The sequence below is a fragment of the Falco punctatus genome, assembly GCF_963210335.1.
Source record: "Falco punctatus genome assembly, chromosome: 11".
NCBI lineage: Eukaryota > Metazoa > Chordata > Aves > Falconiformes > Falconidae > Falco > Falco punctatus.
The window spans coordinates 2,247,512-2,266,536 of NC_137591.1; the positions used below are offsets into that span (position 1 = coordinate 2,247,512).

The 19,025-nt window shown below is 40.1% G+C and overlaps 1 protein-coding gene across 2 annotated transcripts; it reads left to right on the top strand.

Annotated features, from left to right (window-relative positions):
* The first annotated feature begins 10 nt into the window (after positions 1 to 10).
* DNAI4 (dynein axonemal intermediate chain 4) lies at positions 11 to 18,889 on the top strand. Of its 2 annotated transcripts, XM_080406693.1 has the most exons (17): positions 11 to 142; positions 613 to 775; positions 1,638 to 1,828; positions 3,873 to 3,982; positions 4,193 to 4,349; positions 5,828 to 5,967; positions 7,129 to 7,287; positions 7,776 to 7,970; positions 9,288 to 9,538; positions 10,911 to 10,997; positions 12,685 to 12,836; positions 13,890 to 14,047; positions 14,246 to 14,367; positions 15,070 to 15,168; positions 15,801 to 16,027; positions 16,846 to 16,999; positions 18,731 to 18,889. In XM_080406693.1, exons 1-17 carry the CDS (start codon positions 108 to 110, stop codon positions 18,782 to 18,784), a joined length of 2,454 nt encoding a protein of 817 aa, XP_080262819.1. In that variant the 5' UTR covers positions 11 to 107; the 3' UTR covers positions 18,785 to 18,889. The 2 variants fall into 2 exon arrangements, with proteins under 2 accessions (XP_080262819.1, XP_080262818.1); XM_080406692.1 differs by having other exon boundaries at positions 16,846 to 18,889.
* Positions 18,890 to 19,025: the final 136 nt, after the last annotated feature.

Genomic DNA, 19,025 nt, shown 5'->3' on the forward strand with positions numbered 1-19,025 from the left:
CGGCCTATCGGCGGCGCCATTCTTGGCAGCCAATCCCCGCGCAGCGTCTTTGCGACGCGCTGCCATGGTTACGGCGGGACGCGCTGCCCCGGCCGAGCATCGTCGCCATGCAGGGCCCCGGCCGCGGCCCGCGGCCTCCCCCGTGAGTGGGCGGCGGGGCGGGGGGCCCGGCGGGGCGGGGGGCCCGGCAGCGCTGCCCCGGCTCCAGGCGGGGTGGGCTCCCGCCGGTGTCCCGGTCTGAGCGAGCAGCCGCCGGCAGCGCCTCACACGCAGGCCCAGGCTGCATCTCTTACTGCTTTATTGCCACGCCGGTTCCCATTTGTAAGCTTGGCCCAAAAAAAGCAGATACCAGTAAAATGTCTTTTCGGCTTTTACCTTAGAGAAGGCATTGCCCCCACCCCTGTGCCCCTCACGCTCTGTCACCATTTAACAAAGCCTCCTCAGAAGCTGAACGGACATTTTTGGAAGGAATTACATGATTTCAGGACTATCATCCTGAATGGTTTAAACCTTTTAAACTGTTCCCAAAAGTTAAGGGACAAGTAATGTGGTGCTTGTATTTGGTTGTTTAAATTTTGTTGATTGAAACAGAACTTCTACGGCTGATTTCAGGGTAAGGCAAGGATCAGGAGCGAGTTCTGGTAGCCAAAGACGAGCGAGCATCATAAGTGGCATCTATGCAAATAGAACAGCAAGTCGCAGAATCCAGCCCACAACTTCCGATGGCAGAGCTGTGGACAGGGGGTCTCTTGTGGGTAACAAGTACACTGTGCGGGTGAGAAGCCACTTACACTACTACTAAAAAGTTTTAAAAGTGAGTTATTGCTGATGTTAAGGGTTGTCAGAAAGGAACTGGGAGAGGGAGGAGGAAAGAAAAGGCATGTCTGGAGTTGAAGAGCTGTGGAGAAAGGAAATGATCCAAGAGCTTAATCCATTCTTATATGAAGATGATTAGCGTCCAAAAACAATCTGCAAGAATAATAAAAAATGAGTAACAGTTCTCCACCTAATCTGAGAACTACTTGCTTTCAAATCTGTGATACATTGACTGTAGCACCTGTATGTCTTGACCTAAAAAGCAGATTCCCATAACACAATCCAAGAGTAATTTAAAGACCTTCCTGACCCTTCTTACAATAAAATATTTTGAGCAGCATAATAAAAAAGAAGCAGAATTGTCTACCTTGTTGCTTTTGCAGTACTGTTAATTTGACTAGTTACAGTCAATAAGCAACTCCAGGTAGATGGAATACATAGAGTTATGGAATAAATAAGCTGAAAAAGACACTAGAGCTGACCAAGAAGGAGAAGCTGGTCTGAGAATGAGAATGGAAAAACATAGTTTTTCCAGATATTTTGCAGCCATTTCTATGAAGAGAGTTCCAAAGAAGTTTCAGGCAAAGGCAACAGCCCTCTCAAGGCTGAGTGCTAAAGGGGAACCAGGAATGCAAAGCCCCTCACCTGGTGTATATTGGGCATCATTTGCAGAGAGGGGTTACCTATCTGTTCTGGCAGGTTCCTGCCTAGATCAGGGTCTTCTTTTTATTCCAGATGAGAAAAAATGTTGCAAGTGTCATCAGTGTGACTTGTTTTGGGAACACAGTGAAACTATTATAATTATTTAAATATTTCTTCAGGTTTTTGATGATGAAGGAAAGGATGTGACACCCCATCCACTCTTCTGTTCAGATCCAAATACTGTTGTACCCAGGCAAGGCAAGCTCTTAGCATCAAGTGCTTACTTTGAGTCCAAAGGATCTGTTTTTCTCTCTTCTTTTTCCATGCATCAGACCCCAGGAGTGAATGCTAGTTTAGGTTCATTCGCAAGGTAAGTCGATACGTCTCCTAAATCATGTCTTACAGGGCACCTACCCTGCAGCGGCCACACACCTGCTCTTCAGGGAGGGAGCTGGACTAATGGTGCAGGGCTAATAATGATACGCTGTTGTCAAAATACAGAAACATGCCTGTCAGAGTCGCCATTTAAAATTTGAGGAATACTAACAAAGAGAAGAAATGGAATTTGTCAGTACTCATGGCTGTGTCAGAACTACTGCTGAAGTGCTAACGCATACAGGTGGAAGTAGAGAGCAGCACACGCCGCTGTGATATTTCTAATTTTACTCAAATTCTCCTTCCTAAAACACATTTTTTTGTGTAACATACCAAAATGGACCATTTTTAGAGGTGGTAATGAGTACCTCACAGTTCAAAAATGCAGACACCCAAACTGCAAGTTATGATAGTACCTATACACACGTACGTGACAAAACACCATCTTAAAGGTAGATGAGGTTGTGTTCTGCTTGTCTGAGCAAGGCTGTACAGCTGACAAGGGGCATTTGCACCTCATTAATATACTCCCTTCAGCTACTTCAGATGCTCTCTGCCTTTCCCAAGCTTGTTTTCTCAAAAACTGGAATATATCAATACCTGCTTAGCTGTGGGTATGGAAAAATGATTTGGAAACAAAAGGCCTGGTTTCACTGAAGAGTTACAAATTTATTTTAAAATATTTTGTCTAGTTTAACGATACTTACTCATTCAGTTCAAATACCAAAATATTGTTAACATAATAAGAATCCTACCAAAATACTGTTAACATAGTAAGAATCCTCTCTTTTAAACTCAAGCAAGTTACCTCTGTGATTATATACACCCATTTCAAAAAATGTTCTTATTCAAAACTTATGAACTAAAACTGCTAAAGTATGCATTTCACTACTTACTAGATTTCATTTACAAACTTTCAGTACAGAGGGAATAAAACAAAGTCAATGGACTTGAGCCATTTTATCTTCGGGCTGACAAATGCCATTAAGTCATGCAAAAGAAGGTAAACAACTATTTGTGTTTTAAATGAAAAACAACAAACCGCATCACTTGATCAAATGGTGTGTACACATTCAAATTGTATGGAGAGGAGATGCTATTTATTTAGTCAAAGGCACTAAAAGACAAGTCAGCACTGAAAAAAAACACAAGTTACAGAAAAGTGTTATTTACTGTTTTCTTTGGCAAAGTTAATGCTGTTGTGATTTCTGAGAAGACTGCTCTTTGAGAACTCTCTTTTTGTCCTGTTTCTTAGGCTAGCTATTATAAAGGATAATCCCAGAGGTAGGGATATTAACCAGGCACAAATACACAGAAAAAAATGACTTAAAAATACAAAGTATCTCCTGAAAAATAAACACATCCTTTTTGGAGACGAGCTCTTCACTTAAAAGACAAAATGAAATTATTTAACTGTAGTTTTAAATACAAATCTTAAAATTTGTCTTTTTCAAATGCCTTTGGTATATTTATAATTGGTCACACTTAGCTTTTAAGGAAGAGAAAATCTGCTGACAAACCCCCCAACTGTACCCAAGTTTTGAGTTTTACTTCTAGTTATTGCAGCTGTCCCCTCTATGAACTTTACCTATTTTTTTAGAAAAGCAAATCCCTTCACATGAGTTTCTTGTGCATTGCAAAGGCATTTCAGCAGACACAAAGCACCAAATGATCTAAATTCTGGTTGAGAACAGTGATGTATGCAGGTATGTGTTATCATACAGTAGGTAGCCAACACTTCACATTATTATATGCTAAAAATGAATCTGAGAACTCAATAGCTTCTTTTCCATCAACTATTTAATGCCTCAGGATATACTGTCAGAGGAATTCTTCCTTTTTAAGTCTTTTTCAAACCATTTCATTATCTTCTTGCCTAAGCCTTCTGTGACTTCTTTTACAACACGAGCATCACTGTATGTGCTCTTGCAGCCTTCTGTGGTTTATCCTGGTAAATACCACTGCTATTTTTGTAGTGCTTTGCTAACTGACATCTGGACCCTCACATGCTATTTCTGCTTATTTCTTTGTTACTGAAGGACACATGGAAGCAGCAGTACTTCTATATCAAACACATCGACAACTGAGTCCATACTAGATGAAACAGCAGAACCTGGCTCTCGACAAGATGCAACTGTTAGCTTATCTGGTAAAGAACATACACTGTGTAATTATAGATTTAAACTGTTCTTTGGAGCACTGTGATTTGTGAGACACTCCAGTCAGTGGATGTGAGATGCCCAGGACTTCAAAGGAACTCAGTCCCTCACAAGTTTTGGCTCCTGATTATTTCAATACTTTTGTCTTTTAAATTTAGAGCAGAAAAGGTCTCGCGTGTTAACATCATGTAATTTTTCAGACGTGCAGGTGAGGCAAGAGGAGATAAAAGAAGAACTGACAGAAGCAGACTTAGATAGGAGAGTGGATATTTACCTCACAGAGACGGAAACTATATGGATATTGGATATGCCATCTGTTGTGGTGTCTGTAGAATCTGAAGATGCTGGAAGAGTTCTGTATGTATATTGGCAGTCATGTACGTGCATGTAGTATGCTCAGCACACACAATCTCTGCTGGTCACAAAGTCCTGAACAGGCTGCTCACACATAGGTTCAGTGTTCTGACTGCTACAGTGCATAATTTCACCTTTGTTTAAAGCCATACTGGGATCAAGTCTCTGTTTTGCGACAAGACAGCCTACAACTCCATCTTGTCGATCAAATTCATACCCTCTTTCACTGATAACTTAAGGCAAATTAGCAAAAGCAAGGGATAGTGACAAGAGAAGAACACACAGGGCCTGGGGGAAAGAGAAGATGGAGAAGCACGGTATACATGAATTACACAATTTAATTTTAATGAAAACAGAAATTGCAGACCTGTGCTTTGATTCTTTGTGTAGCTTCACAGCTAATCATTTATTGATAACATATATATAAACAAACTAGGCAGGCCTTGGCTTCCTCTGAAGCTCTTCACAGTGTTTCTAGCTAGAAGAAACCTCACCCCACCACAAGCGACCTTTCCTGTTCAAATGTTGTGTCTCTCCTTAGTTGCATCTAGTGTATTTCCACTTCAGTGTCTCCTCCCTGGACTACCATGAACTTTGGTAGGGAGTTAACACAGAACACATAGGTTTTTGGCTTACTGCCAGGAGCTGACTGGGACAGAGTACAGCAAAGCTGTCTCCATGATGGATGTCAGACAGATAAACTTGTCACACAGCTTTTGTAGCTGCAGGCCCCAAGGCCTGGGATGCAGTGTACTGCAGCTGGCAAGTCAAACAATTTACCCGAGTGAGTTTTTTTCTGCAAATCTGCACACAAACTTCATGGTAGGACTCCAACCCACACTGTCTGTGAATCACACTGGTGTGATTTTGGAGAAGAAGGAAAAGGAAGAGCATCTTATCAACCAGGCTTAGCTGGAGTATGCAGCACATATTGCCAGCTGCACAGGAACAGACAGGGACTCTCCCTGAGCACAGCAAGCAGTTTGTGGAGTGAGGCTGGGCACAATCTATGTCTGCTGTTAGAATACTGAAGCCAAAATAACAGAAAAAAAATCACAGTTCCCACTGACTATTCCTACAGAACCTGAGGGCTGGACAAAATAGAAATGTACTAGTTTTGTTTTTGTTGCTTGGATGCACTGCCTTTCACTTTCAAGTGATGGGAGCTACGTATTTCTGAGCTCCCCTGAATTCTACCAAAGTGCAAAGGTAGTTGGAATGGGGATTTCTGCTGGTGCCTACCTCTACAGGCCATTTCTGGTTTAAAGAAGCATCACAAGGTCAGAAAGAGCTGCTGAAAGACAATATGGAGAGTGAAATAAAATGTAGCAATCAAAAAAACCCTGAGCAGTCAATGTATGATATGAAGCATCCTCTCCTGTTCAACTTGTGGTTAAGCACACTGAGAAGTTGAATGCAAATATTTTTCAGAAGGTCAGTATGCAACTTTTTTTTTTTTTTTTTTTTTTTCTCCCTTTGAGGGAGAGGAATAGGATCTACGTTGATACTTGCAAAAATAGACCTGGTAATGATTGCTTTGTACAAAAAATGATGCAAACCATTAATGGAGCTGCAAAGAACAAGGAAGTGCAATGTGACAAAATCATCATGGAAGATAAAGGTAAACTTTCCAAGTACCATATAGGAAAGGGTATTAAATAGGAACAGGCTCTCATTTACTACATTGTAGCCTTGTTAAGTTTGGTTTGTTATTAGATTCAGTTTACTTATTAGATACGTATTTGGGAAAACTCCAGCATACAGCTAGATTGTGGGACCTCAGAAGACTCCCCACGCGCAGGTAGGATACTGAGGAAAGGGTCTTTTTTTCCTTATTCCATCTCTAAACAAGAAAAGATGTTTCCTCAACTTTCATTTCCAGAGCTTTAAGTTCAGATAGGTGAATGTGATTTGTGGCAACCTTTTCGGCCCCTCCTAAAACATGAACATTGGTGCTGACACACTGTACCCATTGCAATGTAACAGTCATTATGCTGTGTCCTGCCTGCCTCAGCACTTTGCAAGCATAGCGTGCTTCTTAGGAGGCAGAACACCTAATGCTCAACTATGCTCTTGAAATATGAAAGGACACAGTTCCCTTTTCCCTGCCCAGTGACACTGGTTTCTGTTTCTACTTGCCATAATGCAAAAAAGTGAACCTCTATTAAGAGATTTTAAATCTTGGGGGAAAGCTGAAAATCTTGGCAATCTCACAAGATAGATTTAATTTTATAAAATATTCAACCTCAATGCTCTGAAATAACTATAGAGGAATATCTAAGTTTTAGATGTGTGTGCTGAGCTTTGCCTCTCTATGGACATCTTTTTTTTGTGTAGGAGGCCAAAGAAAATGATGGGGAATGCTGTTCCAAACATTTTTCCTTTGTGTTTATTAGTCTATGCAAAATGAGTAAAAAAAAAAAAGTAAAATAGATATTAATCTGATTTGAAAACATATGTTCCCCTTTTCTGTGTGCCTTGAGCATCAGCAGGGCTGGTTCTAACCCACGTTTGAAAAGCTGAGCACACACAGAGCACCGTTTCACGGGGAGATGGCCCTGCTGAAGGGAAGCCACACATCCAGAAGACCCTGACGCAGCTGCTGCAAGCATGCAACAGATGTTGCTACAGCCTTGTCTAACCCTCAGTTGGTTTCAAAGCCCCTCTGCCAAACAGTTGGGAGCGTAGTACAAAAAGGAAATATTTGCTCAACCATATGTAGTCTTTCATAACAATGTACCAAAACACGCAACTTGTATAATAGAGTCTAATTCATTTTTAGGGATGACCGTCACTTCCTGGGACTTGTATGACTCATTTAATGTACTGGAAATAGAACCTAGGTCAAAAGCAGAAGGGAGCAGAGCCACAGCTGGGAAAAGCAGAGAATCTCATACAACTAAAGAGCACGATCAGACTATGCCTGTCTCTTCTGACAGAGGTAACATTTTTCTGGTTTTACATTTCTGCCGTGTTTTCATCCTTCTAAACCATGCATATCACTACGTTGTGTGGTGAAAACTACGTGAAGAAAATGCTGGGTCTGGCTGCCTGGCACTTGAAAAAGCATTTTCTAAAGAATCTTGGACAGGTCTGCACTGAGACCTTTTCTGCATGATGCTGCCATAAATCATCTTAAATAAAGATAAATAGTTAATACCAGCGAACTTTGTCATTGACTTGGAATGGTAAAAGCAAAACAGCAATCATGAAAAATTCCTGAAGTATCTCATCATACTGAGTATTTCAGCAATTAAAAAACCTCAAAATTAAAGCAAGAAGAATTAATATTGGAAGTATTTTTTGATGAGGATAGATTCTTCTATGCTTTTTGCAGGTGGAGGAGGAGGAGACTTCTTATCCCCTTGACTTTTACGTGCGAAGTATCATCACGTTAAAGCTGTTTTTTCCCCTATTATCTGTTGTCAGGCAGCACAACTTCTGGTATAATGATTTTGGAAAATGCTGTTCTTGCCAGAATCCATGAAGAGGAGGAATGCCACTCAGAAGCTATATTAACAACAGAAAACTTTCAGCAGGATTTATTTTTCATGGAGAGGATTCTAATGGAGAATATTTTTCAACCCAAACTTGCTGCTTATCGGCAGTTTCCTGTCCTTACAGGTTTGTTTCTTGTTGGCTACCCCGTTTTCAGCACAAGGCTTTGCATGCTATTGAACATCATGGATTTACGACCCTCACTGAATGCCTTTACAGATGACAAGTAATTTAAGAAATAAGACAAAGGAAAGGAGAGTTTATGAGATGTCAACATGAGTGTTGCAGTTTTACACTCACTTTAACAGACATCCCTACCATACTTAGTGCAAGAATTGAATAAATGAGTTCTGAGCTGGCTCATCTCCCCTTATCACCACAGAGACTTACTGAAAATATTAGCCAAACTTGTTTCCTGACAGTTAAGATACAAATTAATTCTACTGCTTCTCCAACCATTTTTTGTATTGGAATGTCTTTTACAGTTTATTTTACAGAAGTTTTAGCCTGATAGATTTTCAGTGTCTAAAATAAAGTACATTCATTGCAGACTGTAAGAGGCATTACCCGGACCCAAGTGCTAAGTAATATTTTACCTTTTACAGGAGTTCCAAGTTAACACAGGGATTTAAAAAATCAAGGCAGATTCACACTCCTTTTATTGTATTGTACCTCTTTGTGTCATAGACAGTTTCAGTTTCTCGGGCAATGAACCTATTATATTCAGTCACTCTTCGGGAACTAGCTACAGCTGGAGCACGATACCAGCCAGGAGGACTTTTGTTCTGACAATATGGCAGTTACTGTGTTCCTGTTTTGTTAACGGTGATCTCAGATTAATTTAAGATTACATTTGCATTACATGCACATTACGTGTGCATTACATGCAAATATGTATACATAAGATTACAATTATGCACATTACATAAAATAAAAGCGTGAGTAAACAAAAAAATATGTAGCAAATAGTCTAAAAATGTGCTCTACACATTTTTCCCAAGTAATGAGCAACTTATTACAGCATCATGTAACTTAGCTACAGTGTTACAGCATCAATGCATAAGTGTGGCTCTTTAAAATTTGGCATCTAGTGTGAAAAAAATACCGGTTTAAACAAATTTTTAAGTACAAAAGATTAGAAACTTTCCAGGTGGGGAGTGGACATAAGTTCCTAACTTGTTGCTGCATAGCGGAATCCACTCATTAAACACCTGGGGCATAGCTGGCTCACAACAGCCTGATCCAGCCATCTTCTGTGTCCCTATATCAACATTTTAGCCACAGTTTTAGAAGTTAGAATGTCTAAATTCCTCAACCCTTCACTTCATATTTTTTTTCTGCAAAATAGTTGCTGAAAGGTCACATTTTTCTTCTGAGGTGAATGATTGGAGTTAGATAAGTGAAATGTTACTACTCAGGCTCTACGATATTTGTGTATTTTAGATCCTGACATTACACCAGACACTGGTGGTACAGTAGCAGCTGTGAAAGAAGCAAAACAGGAAGAGCAGGACAAGGAAAACAAAGATAAGGAAAAGCAAAGGGAAGCATTAATTGACCCATCAATTCTGTCAGATCTGAATAAAACCCCAGAAGAAATTGTACCTCCCAGGCTGGAATGGCTGTGGTCATATGCATGTGAATTAACTAACGGTCACAGTGTGAGCAGTATGGCTTGGAGCAAAGTAAACCCAGTGAGTTAACAAATCACTTCTTCTAAGCTGTTTACAAAATGGTATAAGCAATTGTTGGTAGTAATAAACTCCTGATTTTGATGTATTTTGTTGGGAGGGATCTCTGAGCAATGGATCCATCCCTACAGTCAGGCAGGTTGTCTTTGCATCCCGCCCTCTGTATTTTGTCCTTCCATGTAACAATATTGTTGCATTATTCTACAGGCTGGATAGCCACACTAGGCTTTTCCTACAAATGTACCACAACAGCTTTAATCAGTCCAGAATTTAATTTAATTGGGCCAATTCACCAATGTCAGTCACCTGAACAATAATGTTAAGATAATAGATTTGGTCTGTTATAGAACTGGAAATTGAAATTTAAACCACTACTACTAAACTTTATCCCCATTGATGAAATTTATCCATCATGTTTAGATACCACATCTTGGTTTCTAATAGTAGTCTCCCAAGAAAGCAGCATTCATCAAACTTTAAGGGTAAGATGCATAATAACAGGCACAAATTTCTGAGCAGCTGGCCCAAGTTTATTTAATTCAGTTTCAGTGGAGGTGAGAATGACTCAGACACCTCTACTTTCAGAGTAATGTAAGGCTCAGTTTTTCCAACAGAGCTCTTGTATGGCCACAAGAAAAATACTGAATGGAAGGTAAAAAGCAAGGGAGGATGAGAAACATAAAACCAGTAACATTGCTCTAAGGGAAAAAAAAAAAAAAAGAGAGAGAAAACAAAGACTACTTCATACTGTTAGTACACCAGATCCCCAGCTATTATAAAGTTGGACACATTTCCAGACTTCAGCTTTAGAATTATAGGGCAAACAAATACTTACTTTTAAAGTGTTAGTTTCCCAAACTACTTGTTGTTTGTAGGAAAAAAAAATTAATGGAGTTGCAGACTAAAGTCTTGCCACTGTTTCTTACTTCTGCTTATGGAAAGGAATGAACAGGATTGGACCATTGGACCCCACTGTAGAGAGCTAAAAGCTAGGAGTTTGAGGTGGTCACTGAAGCTCCTTTTTCAGCTAACGAGAGAGAAAAGTAGAAGTATTACTGTGTATTCCATTAAAAACTGCACATTAAAATATGGTTATGTATTGATCTCTGGAAAGGGACATATGTTTATGATGGCCAGAGAGGGATCATTGCAAACACACTGACAATGACTATGAATGCATTTTTAGTTGAACCAGTTTCCAATATTCTAGAAATTCTGTTCTTCTTGTGTGTCATTCTACTCACATATGACACAAGCATTATTTTTCCAGGCTTTGTGCTTAGAGTCACTATTAACTGAAAGTTGTCTTTTAGAAATATACTACTGAACTTCAAGTTAAACTGAGATACATATATCTGTTAATCTGTGCTTTTAGGATCTTTTAGCTGTTGGTTACGGGGCATTTAATTTTAAAGAACAGAAGAAAGGCTTGGCTTGCTGTTGGTCATTGAAGAACCCCATGGTAATGAGCTGCCTGTTGGTTTTCTTTTTTTTTCTTCAGTGTATTTTTCTGCTTTACTTATTTCCCTCTTCCTGTTTCCAAAAGCAAGACCTAGCCAGTAAGGCTGAATTTTCTAGCCCAAACCACACATTTCAGGAAAACAGATTCCAGCCACCATACCTAGCAATGTGCTCAAATCTTGACCCAAAGAAAGTGCCTGTAGGAAGCAGTTTAGTTTCTGTGCCTATTGGTCCTCTCGATTAACACTTCCAACAGAGGTGCTGACTATGCTGGTGGTTTGGTAACACAGACATGTGTTGACAGGGACTACACTCATTGCACACAGGCCATCAAACAACTAGGAGATGGTTACAACTCTCAGGTAGTACCAGGCTATGCTAGGCAACTTAGCAATGCAGACCTCTGCATCCCATTTCCAATCCCTAGAGTGACCTACCCAAGTCCATAAATCTGTCTCATTATTACTGTGGGTAGACCCAGGTGCGTAGAAATTATTTTCTAGACTGGAAAAGTCTTGAGCACATCAAATGTGAAAATAAATTAATTTACCATTTGTTTCTCAAAATCTATAGACAATTTGTTCAATACTTCCTAACTCTCATTACAGAGAATATCTGTTTTAAATTTAAGGATTATCCTTTCCAATGCATTTTCAGTTGCACCATGAAATTCTGTTAGGCTGAAGGAAAAACAACAACAACAAAAAGTATTATCTAATCCAACTTCTCATAATATGGTCAAAAAGACAGTAGATTTCACAGATGTAATATTTACATCTTTACATACCCACCTGAAAGGTGATCCTTTTCAAAGGAGGCATTTTTTCAAAAAGTCTTGGAAATCTCGGTTCCAAAGTGACATGGTAAAAACCATCTGATTGCCATCGACTTACACAACTTCAGTTTGGTTTGGTCTACAAATTTCACTTGGCCAAACTTGTGTATTAGACTGATTTAAATCACAGAGTCAAATCTTTAATGTGTATTTATCAAGTCAGTAACAGTCAAATACTCCTGTGATTCCCTGATGTCACCAAGTCCCTAACATTAAGAAATATGACCTGGCATGCACGCTGAAATACAGTTATTTGCAAACTAATACTCTACCATTTCCCATTTTGAGAGCTCAGTACAGTGACTTCAGGGATTCGATCTCGTAACAGAGCTGAATCGGTTCTTTGGTTACATGGAGAAATTGCATGAAAATAGCAGTTTACAGGTTACCTGAAATATGTTAGATTGCATTTTATCTTCAGCTAAGTTTCTGTAATTGGAAAGGTACTTACTTTCATATTAAGAGATAGAAAACAACTGGACAAATTTTCCAAAATGCCAAGTTTGTTTTAAAAAGAAAGAAAACAAATCAAACAGAAGTCTCACACTGTACTCATATAGCTGAATCTTGGAGAATGGGATTTTTAGGTATTTGTTTTAGAGTAGGCCCATTAACTTATATTACAGTGTCATATTTCTGCATAGTCTTTATTTTTCCTAATTTTATCAGTTGCAGCAAGTAATAAACTGAACCATGTAGAATACAGTACCTAATTTCTGTCCAGAAGTAGTTACTATGGTCATCAGCACTTGAATCTTCCAGCAGAGCCTGGCAAATTAGTATGTAGTGTTGAGAAAACCAAGGTAAGTTAAGAAACTAACTTAAAACATTCTTGTATTTTTCTACTGGTCAGTGGCCAGAGCGTATTTTCCAGTGTGAGCATGGTGTTACTGCTTTGAATTTTTCTACGGCAAGCCCAAACCTTTTAGCCATTGGCACGTACGATGGTTCTGTTGCAATCTATAACGTACAGAGTTGTAGTGATGCCGCACTTTTGGACACCAGGTAAGGCTATGATTTCCCATCTCCTCCCACCTTGGTCATGTCTTAGCAAATAACAAATAAAAGAATATCCACAACTAAGGAGCTGAGGGAATAGTAGGAGTCTTGATAAGCAAGGCTTGTGAATGCTCAGGGACGTTGCACAATTTTTTCATTTCCAATTTCTGTCAGTGTCTTCCAGTTTTGACTGGAAATGCCTACATAAACGATACTCTCAAATATGAGAAATTTTTGGAGCTAAACTGCAAACACAAAGACTTATGACAGTGCACAAATGCCTGGAAGGGCCGGAGTGGGCCAGCGTGACTTTTCCCATTCACCTATTCACACCAATACAGCCAAATCCTCAGATGCTGCCATCCTCTGCACTGCCAACGTTCTGTATTCTTATTTCTGCCGATAAATGCTTATTACATTAACACCACGGGTCCTTATTTGGGGTTTGAAACTCCCTGCCATTGTTGGTGCACATACAAAGTGAGTTCCCCATGTTTGAAAGATGAAACAAATGAGTACTACGCTCTGACTTCTTAAGAAAATGCAGCAAGTTACCACCACATATCATTTTATACTCCATGTATTAACATAACCCCAGATAATACAGCTGTAGGGGAGACCAGCAGTAGCTTTTGGTGTTTTCTCACCAATTCCACTTGACAAAAAAGTCAAGACCATCAGAAAAGGTGAGGGAAAAGCAGGAATTAAGAAGAAAATAAGAGAGGGTGACCAGGGAGACATTTACCCTAAGGGCAGCTCCCCAGGTCTAGGGCATTGTCCTACAAGGTGCAGACTGATTTCATGACTCCAGGTATCAATGAAAAGTGTGTCAGCACATAAACAGTGCTGAAACAAAATATCAAACATGTTTGATAAAAGAAAAAAAAAATCCTGGAGAACAAAGCCGATGTTCAGATTTCTTTTTTTTTTTTTTAGAGACAAGCTAAACAACATTTTTGTTGTAAGACTTGATGTTCATTACAAAGTGGAAGGTTAATTATTTTTCAAATAGATTGTCTTGTCTTTGTTCATATTTATCATGTGCATCTTTTGTCCCAGTGAATCCTCAAATAAACATACAGGTCCTGTATGGCAACTGAGGTGGGTGAAACAGGACAGAGGTGCAACAGGAGATGGCAAGAAAGAGAGATTAATCTGTATCTCAGCAGATGGCCGAATAACTGAGTGGCTTATACAGAAAAGACTGGATTGCACTGGTAAGCATTTTCCCCTGCAGCTTCTCTGCAGAGGGATAATACCTGAAATTGCAATTGCCTCATTTTATTTCAGGTGACATTCTTTATACTAGTTACACGCACAAAATATTTAAGAGCTGTTGAGCACTCCAAAGAAGCAGGAGTTATTTATAGCACTGTCACATACCTGTTTGACAAAAAATCCTGCTATTTGCACAGATCTCATGAAAATAAAGCGAACAGAAAGTGAGAAGAAAAAATTACCAGGTGAGAAAGAGAGGAAAAGCGAAGTTCTGATATCTCAACATGCAGCTGGAATGTGCTTTGACTTCCATCCAAAGGTAGGCTCAGAAAGTCCACCCTGGCTAAAGTATTATCCAGGCAAACTATGCAGCAGGGGTGAGATCCTCAGCTGGAGCTACTTTAGTATGCACTACCCTGGGGTTTGGCACTGGTATTTAAAGCATATTAGTTCTGAAACAAATTGCTTCTTATCCAATAACAGTTTTACCCCAAATTGATGATATGGTAAGCCATGCAAGTAACACCCATACGTGAAAAACTTTATCATTTCAGCCAAATTACTCACACTTGCTTGGGCCAGATCCAAGGGCAGCTTTCCTCTATGTGTCGGTCAAATCAGCGAGAATTTGTTCAGCATCTCCCAAGGGTAGAGCTTAGATGTTTGTGCCTCTCCTCTTTATCCAGCTGAATATTTTGTCCACCGAGCCTTTGAAGAATTCATGTCTTTACCCATGTGGATTGCAGAAAGTCTGAGATTTTCAGGAGTCAAAAATCACAGCATATGTTCTACATAGATGGAGAAAACACACACAGCAAATCTGATCCATTCTGGCACCACTGTATCACTGCACATACACCTCTGCAGCACACATGCAAGCAGTCCAATGCACAACATTCTGGCAACTCCACCTTAGTTCTTCAGGGGACTGTCACTGACAAACTCATCCAGTCCTTTATAGATTTTTAGTTGAGTGATAAATAGATTAATTCAACTTAGACTACTTCTGCCTTTCTTTCAGGATACTAATTTTTATCTTGCTGGAACAGAAGAGGGTCTTATTCACCAGTGTTCTTGTTCATACAATGAGCAATATTTAAAGACATACAGAGGCCATAAGGTGAGTGATACATAGAGGAAGTAATGACAGCAGGAACTGTTCAATTCAGTTCACAAATGTAATAGTTTCTTTGCTTATATTTACATCTGCAACAAAAGAAACCTCAACTTTTTTCTTATATTAGGAAGGAATTCCCATAGCATGAAGCATCACAGCCTTACAGGATTACTTTCTACATAAAAAGGATTTATTTTTTTTTTAGGTAATTTATTAAAACTTGTACTACAAACTGTTTTCAAGCGTTAGTCCTGGCTTTATTTTAAGAAAACAATCAGTAATTTTGCCCTGCAAACCACAGTTAAATAGTGTTACCTCTGAGAGAAAGGTGGCAGAACTTTCACAGCACCTCTTGTTTTGAAAGTCTCTGCTTCATCCATGAAGCTGCCATTTCAGCATAAGCTGCTCCTAACAACATGTGGAGGGACAAAATCAGCTGAATGCTTTTTACTCCTAAGATCTTATCACATCTGCTGCTAATTTTCTGTGGGTAGACAACACATAATGCTGGTGTTGCTATTAAGGTCATAGGACAGTCAGGGATTTCCACGAAAGGTCATTATTAAAAACCATTCTGTGAGGCTGTAGTTCCAGAATAACACAAAGATGTTTTTTCTTTCTTCTCAAACACCAAGGGTCCTGTGTACAAAGTCGCCTGGAATCCATTCAGCAGTGACATGTTCCTAAGCTGCTCTGCAGACTGGAGCATTATTTTATGGCACCAGGATTCACAGATGCCCATTTTAACTTTCAGTTCCACCACTGCTTTTGTTCATGACATTATGTGGTCTCCAAAATCAGCCTTCATATTTGCAGCAGTGAATGAAAGCAGAGCAGAAGTCTGGGATCTTAGTGTCAGCATGTAAGTAACTACCTATTCGCAAAGAAGATTCTGAAACTTAACAGCACAAAGGCAACACATTATTGCCTAATCAGTATTGTTATCAGATCATGACAACTCCATGCCATTTGCTTGCTTAGTTACTGAAAGTATTGCATTTTGAAATTCTCATTTTGTAAAAGCAGATGGTAGTTACCAGAGCATTGTGATTATAAGAGGAGGAGCTGGATGCCTCATGGTATAGATAAAGGGCAAAACTGCCTTTTTTTCTACAGAAATCATACATTCTACCACTGCCTTAGTAAAAAGGGAAAATAATAAAAGTGAGCTACTTTGGAACTTTTATAAAGATAAGATGGCCAGAAGTTCAGACACCTCTCATGTTTTCCCAGTACTGTAAAGTAGGTGCCCATTGCACGAGCAGCTGAGTCAGTCGGTGGCCTGGTACTGCTGATCTGCACTATTTAATAGTAATGACAGCACAAAGCCCACAGTGGAGTAGGAGGCCCACCAAATCTTGTGGTAGCAAAAAGGAAATTATTCATATAATAAAAATATTAACAACCATACATATTAGGCAATAGGGTAGATTTCAGGCAACCAGGGTATCTTAGTTAGTAGTAGCTGGGATTTTTGTTCTGGTAGAGACCAAACAAAACACAGCCTCACTTCTTAGTTTCTGAGTTAATCTAGAACATAAAAAGTAAAAGATGCAACCTTTATCAGGCCTGCATTACTGCTAGACTCTACACGATAGTAAATGCAAATTTACCTATTAATTTAATTTACTCAGGCAAATGCAATGTTACCTATTAATTCTTGCCTCCGCTGGGTTGCAGCTTGAACCCCGTGATCTCTTACTCTGCCAGCCCAGGAGTGAAGTTCACATCTGCACTCTTTGCTAAGAATGCCAACTGCCTTCTCGTAGGAGACAGTAAAGGAGAAGTTGGTGTGTTTGAGCTGCAGAACCTGGCTGATCCCACCAGTAATAAGGTAACTGCATGCCCGTCTGGTACTTCATTCCTCAGAAAGGGGCTTCTGTTAAAGATCTAGCTAATAAATACTGAAATAGGTGGAATCAGACATAATTCTAGAACCAGGTTAAAACCTGAGGCGGTTCCTGCTCTTTTGCATGCCATACCACTAGAAACTTCAGGTGTCACTTGATGGCAAATGCAGAGGCTGGCCACAGGTGGGTTTGGGAGGGATCCTCGGGGCAAGGGCAGGAAGGTGGAGCTTCCTCTGAAGCCAGTCTGCAGGTGGCTGCATTTGGCAGAATGCCCTTGCCTGCTGACAGTGCAGGGACGACGTGCCCTCTCCTGGCCACCACCAAGACAGTCTCGCTTTGTTGGTGTCAGCAAACCCGTTAGCCCTTTGGCCTTCACTCTTTCAGAAGCCACTACTTATCCTGGTGAGGCCTTTTCTGTCCTAGATGACATGTGAGCATCTGACTTGCTTTACAACTAGGTTCCTTTCCCATCGTACCATTGCATAGATTCCACGTCAGCAGCAGGGTAAGAGCTGACTGATGTCAACTTGATGTCAACTGTGAATCCCTGCTGTTCACTTTTGCATAAACAAGGGCTAATTGAGACTCAAAGCCCCACTGGACCCTCCCTGCCTGGTCCATGCTACAAAATTCTGATGTCACCCCGTGTACTCCAGCCCCAGGTGGATCCCTCCTTCTGGGATCTACCTGCAGGTGGCTGGCAGCCCCGGGGCTGCACCTCTCCCTTCATCTTTTCAGCTTTGGCTGACTTGGGTTCCCAATCTGTCAAGTGGGACTGTCACTTTCTAAAATTTCTTCGGAGTTAGACGGTGCAAAACGCTAAACTTCAGCTGGAGAGAACAAAAATGCTGATATTAGACTAACCTTCTTTCTTAGGGTATTAAGGATTAATAATTCACAATTGTCAGCGTTGCATTTAGAAACTCTGGTAATTACCAGCCTCGTTTGCCAAGTGCTGTAAATCACAGAGCAGAAAGATATTTCCCCTAAAAACTAAAAGTGAGGCCATTGCTATTAAACTTAGCAAATTAAATCGGTGGGGACTTTTCCTACAAACCACCATGAAACAACACAACCCCTCTTCTGAGCAGAGAAGTTCCTCAGTTAGTAAGGGTATAGGGATCATTTTCTGGGTATGTCACCGGAACAGGACTAAAAATATCAGTGCTCAATTTCACCGACTTTGGGCACATGGTTCCTGAGTCTCAGAGCCTCACCAGCCAGAGGAAGCCCCGCTTTCCAGAATCATCCATTGCTTTCACTCCCTTTTCTGATAACAGCAAGGCCTTCCTAGGCTTAGGTATGTAGGAGGCTCAGCACAACAGGGTATACACTACAACTAACTCTAAAGGGAGGTAAGTACTTCAGGGGCAATCACATCTAAGTACAGCTACCATACAGATATCATCTTGAAAATTAATTTCCTTTATAAGCAAGATACACATTCGTATACCACTTAAGTACAATGCTACAAATGCAATCCAAACAGGCCTGGGAAAAAGTGCTATTTTCAAGGAGCCCTGTCAGAAGAAAGCACAGTATCAGCAGAATTCTGAAGAATCAGTAGACATAATACAAACTACCTTTGCCTGCTTTCTGGATGACTATTGCACAAGCAATTCTGTTCTCAGTTCGTAAATAGGAATTTTGGATCACTGCACGTCTTATACTGCAATTGCCCTGTCATACAGCTCTTTTTTCCTCTTGTTTTACAGGCTGATACCTTACATGACATAATTGGTCCTGCTAAGCTCTTGAGCAGTAGCTAAATGATACCCCTTCTCAGCTGGTAAACAGCAAGAAATATTTACTGTATGTAGTATTAACATAAACTGTTATTCTTTTTCAATCATTAAAATCTCTCTTTGAAACCATATTGGTTAGAAACGTCTTTCAAATGCTCCAAGTTTTCCTCTGGAAGTCCCCCTTATTAGTCAAACAGCATTAATACACAGGTGACCTTCCCTATAATGCAGATAAGGTAACAGAAAGGTCTCTCTAGTATTTTCT

Bases quoted from the DNA above. Each gene is read 5' to 3' on its own strand.
- DNAI4 (XM_080406692.1), top strand. From the start codon at position 108: ATGCAGGGCCCCGGCCGCGGCCCGCGGCCTCCCCC. The intron at 776-1,637 runs GTGAGAAGCCAC...ATATTTCTTCAG, and splicing joins GTAACAAGTACACTGTGCGG to GTTTTTGATGATGAAGGAAA. The intron at 14,048-14,245 runs GTAAGCATTTTC...CTATTTGCACAG, and splicing joins GAAAAGACTGGATTGCACTG to ATCTCATGAAAATAAAGCGA.